The 8,491-nt window shown below is 37.3% G+C and overlaps 2 protein-coding genes across 4 annotated transcripts in view; both read right to left on the bottom strand.

The window, feature by feature from the left end:
* ACE2 (angiotensin I converting enzyme 2) overlaps window positions 1-5,389 on the bottom strand; it is a 70,506-nt gene extending 65,117 nt beyond the window's left edge. For all 3 annotated transcript variants that reach the window (XM_006775210.2, XM_015571432.1, XM_015571433.1), the window contains exon 1: window positions 5,322-5,389. The gene's annotated coding sequence lies outside the window, so the exon portion shown is untranslated. The remainder of the gene's footprint in view (window positions 1-5,321) is intronic.
* Window positions 1-8,491, bottom strand: part of TMEM27 (transmembrane protein 27) — a 28,351-nt gene that overhangs the window by 3,850 nt on the left and 16,010 nt on the right. Inside the window, exon 5 of the mRNA XM_006775211.2 lies at window positions 5,322-5,535. Within this exon, the coding sequence (XP_006775274.1) occupies window positions 5,322-5,535 (214 nt within the window). The remainder of the gene's footprint in view (window positions 1-5,321; window positions 5,536-8,491) is intronic.

Here is an 8,491-nt window from a genome sequence, read left to right as displayed (position 1 = left end):
ATGGAGGGAGGGAGGGAGGGAAGGGAAGGGAAGGGAAGGAACACATACACGCGTGATATTTCCTGTATCTCTTGTTATTTTTTCAAATGGATGGGGGAAAATATTCATTATCCTACCTTAGGAATTAAGAGTTAGTATAGATTTTGCCAGGCTTTGTTGATGGTTTATTAGATAATTTCACATAGCTGGAGTTCATAATGAAAGTAGCATCCAATACTGTAGATCCCACTGTCATCACTTGAAAGTATTGTGCCATTTTATATGCCTCTGTCAAATGTGTCACTATAAGACCCAATGCTGCGTTGAAAGTTGGGGGTTATAGTCCCAGAGACCTAGGAAAGGATAGGCTTCTGTGTTTCTCCATCCTCAGAGTGAGGCACTACAATGGCTACTCCAGGCCCCAGCAATCAGTGATTAACACAGGCTGAGGTGGGCATAGTTTCATGTGATGAGAAGGTCCTCCTGCCAGATGATGTCACCTACCAGAGGATTAGAATACCTTGGCCCCTCCTGTTCTGGACAGGAGTATTGTTACTTGCCACATCCTCCAGAGAGCAAAAAACAAAACTGACATTCTGTAACGATCAATCCCATCATTTCATTTATAGTACCCAACATTCATTGAGTAACTATGTTTTAAGTGCCTACTATATGGTGGAAGAGACACAGTCCATGTCCTAAAGTGAAAAGAAGAGATTCAATAAAAGGGAAAAACTCCAAATTTCACTCATGCTCCCTTCCTCCATTTTTTTATGGATTATAAAAGAGAGGAGTGATATTTCAGTAGTGATGAAGCCCTGGAAACAAATGTATATTTATAAATTATCATTAAAAAATGCCTAGCTCAATCAATTTTCCCCCAAGTCACTCCTGATTGGGCTTGGAGTGAATAATAAGATCCATAACAATAAGGAGATTTTAAACAGTCCAATCTTACCCTAAAAATTTCTGTGTTAAGTACGAAAGCCATATTATAAAAATCTTAGTGGACGGAGCAGTCTGAAGTAGGTGGCAATGTAACACAGTGTTGGAAATAACAGTTGCCAGTGTTTATTTACCAGTTTCTTCACTTTAAAAATGTTTTTATGGAATTGGAAGAAAAATTGCAGACAGCTGATCCCAGGCAGATCACTGCAAGGAATCTTGCCTCCTGCTCCTCAACCACAAAGGAAAAATAATCCATCCGTCAGTACAAAGGAATGGGGAGGAACTAAAAAGGAAGATGCAAACAGATGAGGACAAGTTTTATTTTTTAGAAGAAGTATTTCTCAACCAAAAGAGATGCTGAGTGAAATTGCTGTGGAAATTTAGCAAACTGAGCTGTGTCAGTGGCAAAGTAGGTACATATTGTTCTTCTGTGACCTTAGAGTCAGTCATACAGAGTCTTGACATTGCTGGGCTTCACAAATTGCAGTGTCAGTAACATTCTGGCTAGTGGACGTGATAAGCAGTTCAAAGGTGATCTTACAGTAGTAATACAGCATTTTGTCACGTTTCATAGTGCATACTGTAATAAACTGATTCACTGCCTGTGCTAAGAATAATAAAACTTAACTATCTTTCTGAATCATTCCGATTTCTTGTTCTGAAAAAAAAAAATCCTGAAAAATAAAACTAAGCGTTAAATGACTTCCGCTGTTCCTGCAATGTCAGGTAGTTCAGGAAGAGAATAAAAAAAAAAAAGTGACGGGCCCAGCTGGCATGGCTCAATGGTTAAGTGTCGACCTATGGACCAGGAGGTCATGGTTCGACTCCTGGTCAGGGCACGTGCCCGGGTTGAGGGCTTGATCCACAGTGTGGGGTGTGCAGGAGGCAGCTGATCAATGATTCTCATACATCACTGACGTTTCTATCTCTTTCTCCCTCTTCCTTCCTCTCTGAAATCAAATATATAGATATATATTTTTGAGTGACTAAAATACCCGAAACTAGCCCCTAGGAGCCTTCAGAGTGAATAATCTCCCACAGATCTAGAGAGAAGGGGGACAAAAGAAGTATCGCATGTCCCTCAGAACTAGGGTGTGTTAATGAATAGGGATTGCTCAAGATAAAGTAGTGGTGGCGAAAGAGTACTTCTGTCTTCCTTCAAAAAGATAGGGCTGAAGAGCCAAGGCCCAAAAATAGCCATAAAAACAACAAAAGATAGACAAATACGATTTTTAAACACATAATAAATTATTGGAGATTTGGGGCTGTCCTCATAATCAATATGGATGATTCCTGGGGAAAATCGTGTTGCTGGAACAGTTTCAGTGGGCATTGCAGCACAGTGAGATTGGTGGGCTTTGGGATCAAGCCTGCCTTATTTTAAACAATGGTACCAGTACTTTCTAACCATATATCTATAGGCAGATTGCTTTATATCTGCCATGTGACAGCAATAATAACAATAATTAGTATCTATTACATGGCAGAAACCAGTGCTTTGCGCACATCATTTCATTTAATTCCCACTGCAATTTTATGAACAGTGTATTGGTGTCCCTACTTTTCATATTTGAGCTAAGATTCAAATATGTAGAGTAACTTGTCTTTCAGAATGCAACAAGATTGGTGAAAGCAGTGGACCTAGAATTCTATTTAGTCTCACAGGCTTCACTAAAAACACATATGTGATTCCTATTGAGTATGCACATTTAAGAACAGCAAAGGAAAAAAACATATTATTAAGCTCTAAAATTTCTGAAACAATTAGGGAGCTAGGTAAAAAATATTCTCATTTTCCATATGTGACATACTAAAGGTCACTCAGCTAATAAATGCCAGGGTCTGAGACTGGAACCTAAAACCAATAGTATTGATCCAGTGCTCTTTCTACTAAAACACACACAGCACATCATCGACATCATCACATTACCATTATCACATCACCCTCACTATTATAAGCATCATTGTCAACATCATCATCCACCATCACTATCACCATTATTACTACCAACACCATCATCATCATCACCATCATCATAAGGCTGACAAGAGAACTGAAACATCTACATCTGGGCTGGGGCTAGACATAGATCTAGTACAGACATCATTGTGAAGTATATGCAGTTCATCTTGTCTCCCTCAAGACTAAAGGTTTAAGGGACAGATCATATATTTTCCATGATTAGAAAAGGCTTTCATCACAAGTATTAGGGCTCTCTCCACTTCAAACTATACCTTCTCCTCACTCTTGAAATAATACTTGGCACAAGAGAAACCCACCAGATTATAGCAAACTTAAAACACAACTAATCAATTTATCTTCAGAACGTTGTCATAATTGTCCTGACTATATTTGCTAATTATTGATGCTCTCCAGGTTTGCAAAGAGATTTGTCCATCTGTTTTCCTAGTTTGAACATGAAATGAATTTGTGGAGGCAAAGCTGTGACAACAGCCTCACTTCTCCCAGGCAACAGATTATGATGCTACACACCCAATTATTATATTACTGTAGAATCTACTCAGAAGGAAAGAGCTGATCCCAGCACAAACTAGCTGAAAGGCCAGCAAATGGCAGGATAATAAAATAATAGTAACAGCTAACACTTATTGAGCGCTCGCTGTATGCCAGGCACCACTCTAAGCACTTTACTGCATTAACTCTTTTTACCCCACCAAGTTAATTATTTCTAGTATACCTCACTGTTGCTATAGCCAAGTTATCTACACACAGAGGAAAAAAATTAACCAACATGATTCTAGCACCACAAACTATATTCTCCTGAGCTTGATTTCTCTGACTCATTGCCTGTGCTTCCTGATATTCATACAGTTAATGGATTATATATAAGAGCAGAATCAGGTGATAAATACTTGGAATCTAAGCAGTTTATCTCCAGAGTCCATTTTTTAAACTCCTATGCTATATTGGGAAATATAGGAGATAAAGTCAATCCATAAAGGTTACAATCAATAGAATCCATAGAATTATAGCATTTTAGGATTGATGCAAAACTGTAAAATATTAAATGTAGGTATTCAAATATTACAAAAAATATTTCTTAATATTCTAAAAAATAATAATAAACAACTTGTACCAAGTCTCTTTGTATCACATGTCATGCCAAGTTCAAGAAAATCAAGCAAGCACAACTTGATCTCAATCTTTGAGTTTAATTTGGGACTAGATATAAATCACATTTATTCCACAGCATTTCACTTATCATTTGTGAAAAATTATAAAGCCTATGATTTAAAATGATTCCCATGTGTTAGTAACTAAGGTGAAACATATGGAAAGTAGCAAACCTCAGGTAACACACACTTGGCCAAACAGATCTTACATGTCCTATCTGGGCATCAACCCTTTTGAAAACAATGCATGTCCCATTTATCAGAATTTTCCTTTCTCGATATCAGAAAGAAAGGTTTAGAAGCACCCAAGTGGTCCAGTGAAAGGTTGAGGCCTCCCTCCACTTCCCGTCTGTATCAGAGGTACTTGTAAACAAAGTTTTCTCCTTTCATCAAACTGAGAAATGCTGTCTCTTCTCAGCCTGCCCCACAACCTTACTAACTCCACCACTAGTCTGAAGTTCTCTCTTGAAGTAAAATCATTCATTTAGACAGCAAAATTTGCAAGTGTCCCAGAATCCAGGTAAATAAACTCAAGGAGTAGAAATTTATTCATAAGGTGCTAAATTGGAAGCTGTCAAACTAAATTAATTAAAGTAACCTGAATATTTATTAAAATGCATCCCATTCAGAGATTCTAATTTAGTGGGTCTGTGATAAAGCCAAGGAACCTACATTTGAAACAAGTGCTCCAGGTGAGTCTGATGCAGGGAGTTTATTCAAAGGCCACTTGGAGGAACGCAGTTCTATATCATACCATAAGCACTAGAGGGATGAGCATCCATCAAAGGGCGGAAGTATAAAACAGCCAAAAAGTATCTGGGACAAGATGGCGGCTACAGGCACTGGGCCAAGAAGAGGTAGGCCAAGGTGGGAAGGAAAGAACTGTGGAACTGCTGGCATTTGGAGGTGGATGATTACCAAAGACTAACTCTGCCTACCCAAAAAGTCTGCTTAGCTCTGTATATCTAGCTTATAAAATCATAACGTAGATTTAAAATTGACTCTGGATATGTAACATTCATATGGTGTAGAATAGAGAGAATTATAGTAATGGAAAGAAGCATAATTAAATAAGGGACATTGGACTCCAAAAAACCTCTAAAAACAAGAGCATAAGTGATATTTTTTAAATCATCATTTTTTTTCAAAGTTTCAGATATAAGGCAATATCTTTAGCTAGGGACAAACCCCCTCCTTATTTTTCCAAGTCATGAGCAAATAGAAAAACACTCTTTAATCATTCCCTTTCAATATCTTACCTTCTACGTTGCCGGATTCCTGATAAAACCAACAGCGTGATTGCAACTATGACGATACAAAATACCACACCAAATATAATAATCCAGATGGGCACAGATGGGTCAGTGGGTGGTGCAAGAGTGGAAGGAATTTTTAAGAATTCCAGAGTCTGGTCATTCAAAGAAAAGGCATTGTTGATCCGGTTCCTATTCATTCTAAAATACAATGACAATAAAAACAAACAAAACAAGACAGAAAAAAATTAGGAACAGAAAATGTAGACCTATCTCTCCATGATTACGCAGTTTGACGAGGGCATTCATACTGTGGTATTCTTTTCATAAGTTGCTATGCTCTTCTATGCACTACTGCCCTCCCTTGCAAATGTCCTAGAAGTAACCAGAAGTCCTGAACTTTGAGCTCTGCCCACCATGTTTTATTTCCTAAGAGGTAGCATCTAGATTAAAATGACAATAATCTATTTAAGGTGATTTGCATAAATACCAACAGCCCCAAAAGATAAAATTATATGTTAACAAGTAAATGATGAACATGAGAACAAAAGAAAATCAGGAAGAGAAAAGAAAACATTAATCCAGGAGCAGTTGCAAATCCATCAGTTTGGTCTTTTTCCCCCCATTAATTCAACAAACATTTGTGGAAAACTTACTAAGTACCAAATACTGTACTAGGTGCTATAAAAACAATGTGAAATAAAAATACTAAAGAACTTACAGTCTAGAATCATGACAGATCGGCCCCTCTACAATTACAGTGCAAAAAATGTTCTATGAAAAAGGCAAATATGGGTACAGTTGGGGAGCCCAGCAGAGGGCTAAGTACATCATAGTGAGAAGTCAGGGCTGCTTTCCTGAGAAGGCAACTTTTGAACTGTGTTTTGAGGAACAGGTAGGAGTTCTTTAAACGAAATTGTGTAGTGAGTACAGGAATGGAGACATGGGATAGTATGATTTTCTCAGTAAACTGCAAGTAGTTCTATATGACTAAAGTAAATGGTGCTTTAGGAGTCCAAAAGTCTAGAAATCATAAAGGTAAATGTGCTACTTTTCCTGGGGAAAATCTGCATTTTTGGTGATGTTACCAGTTAGGGAGGCATGGAAACATGCCTTAGGGAAGGGTTGGTTATAAAGACTTCTTTGACTGAAACCAAAAAAAGTTAATTTCTAACTGGAATTTGAAAACTAGATGAGATTTCTTAGAGATACGGTATGACCTTTACTGAATTCACACTGGACAAGCTGACTTCATCTCCCTCTAGAGCAGCCCTGAAAATAGAAATACAATGTGAGTCTTATGTGTGACTTAAAAAATTTTAGGAGCTGCATTTTTTAAAAAAGTGAAAACAAACAAGTAAAATTAATTTTAATAATATATTTTGCCCAATACATCTAAGAAAATATAATTTCAACGTATAATCAATATTGCCTTGGTTTACGTCTTATTTTGTATTAAGTATTTGAAATTCAGTGTATTCTTTACACTTAGAGCATATCTAACCTTAGACTAGCTACATTTCAAGTGCTCAATAGCCACATATGGCTGGTGACTACTGTCTTGTACAGTGCCCGTATTGAACTTGACAGTAATGGCTTGAGAATCTCTGCAGATCCGCACCAAGCTATCAGGAAAGACCTCCTTTAGCAAATAAAAATCTATGCTGAGGCATGATTATTCATTAATATAAAAGATAATCCCAACCAGATAATCTATAGCAGGAGACAATGTCAATGTGATTATTACCAAACTGTAGAATGTTTTCTTTTTTTACAACCTAATATTGATAATCCAGGAACACAAATCTTTCCACAAAATAATGAACTCCTCTACTAAGGTGTAAGTCAGAGTAAAATGAAAAGTTGCTCTGCATTCTCATCCTATCTATTTGGTTGGTTAACACTTTGCCATTCTATCACCTTTCGGGCTGATTAGAAGTTCCAGTTCAGTACAGACTAAATCTCATTGAAATCCCCAATAGGTATCAATCAACAAGAATCTTTCAGCCAAGATTGGCCTAGAATATGGGCAGACCCTCACAAAACAGCTAAAACATACATCTTAGAACTGGTCAGTCATTCCCTCACCTGATTCTATAGGTGTAAACACTCCAGTAGAGAGAAAAAAAATCACTGGACTTGATGGCAGCATGCCTGGGTTCAAGTCTCAGTGTTTATTTTTCTAGCAAATCAATTAATCTCCCTGAATCTCAATTTCCTCATTTATAAATGAGGAATAATAATAATGACTCAAAAATGACTGGCATTGGTATTAAATGCCACAGATGCATAAAAACATGCCTGTGAACCAAAAAGTGTTGGGCAAATTAGGTATAACTAATATTATTTTGCCCAACTATGTAGATCCTTCAGACTTGAAATTTATCTTACCTGCACTGTAAGTACCACATCCTTCTTTTCACTCTATCCTTCGCTCTTGATATTGTTTCCTTTATTTTCATACAATCCTGTTGAGCCCTATCCATTCCCTGACATAAATTTCCATTCTATTAGCCATCCTCACCCCCTGAATATTTTCTCCTGCTATTTGAAACAAACGTTTTGCTGTGAACATATTCATCTACATATCTACCTTCACCCCAAACACTTCCTCCTTAACATGAACTGAGGCCTGGTTTAACCACAAGTGCCTTCATTTTCCTTGTAGCCCTCCCACACCACAGGGCTTAAATAAAAGCCCTTTTCACATGAAATACAATATTCCTAGATCTTACTACCTACGTGGTGGGTCTTAACAGTATTCTTAGTAGCAAAAGTGTAGGAACAATTTAGTTCAAATCATCATTTAAAGCAGATTAAATCATTTCCCATTGGTATAGATCAGGAGTGGGGAATGTCTGGCCCTCAGGCCAAATAAGGCCCTCGAAATCATTTGGTCTGGCTCTGCCAAAGCATTCGTGGTGAGTTAATGAAATGTTTGACCAAATATAGCAGGCTAATTTTTTATATTTCAACTTGGTAAAAACAATAATGTGAACCTTAGTAACTTATAAATCTATAGTAAAGAGAGTTATGTACTTTGTTTCATTTTTCTTTTTCAGAACCCTTGGCAGAAAAAAAGGTTCCCCACCCCTGGCATCAATAACTTTGCTTCAGCAAGGGAAATAGATGATTGTTCACACAAAACCTTTGGCATTTTATCATGTGCTCATTAT

Source organism: Myotis davidii, unplaced genomic scaffold (assembly GCF_000327345.1).
Source record: "Myotis davidii unplaced genomic scaffold, ASM32734v1 scaffold889, whole genome shotgun sequence".
NCBI lineage: Eukaryota > Metazoa > Chordata > Mammalia > Chiroptera > Vespertilionidae > Myotis > Myotis davidii.
The sequence above is the reverse complement of the archived record's forward strand: the minus strand, read 5'-3'. Positions and strand labels throughout refer to the sequence as shown.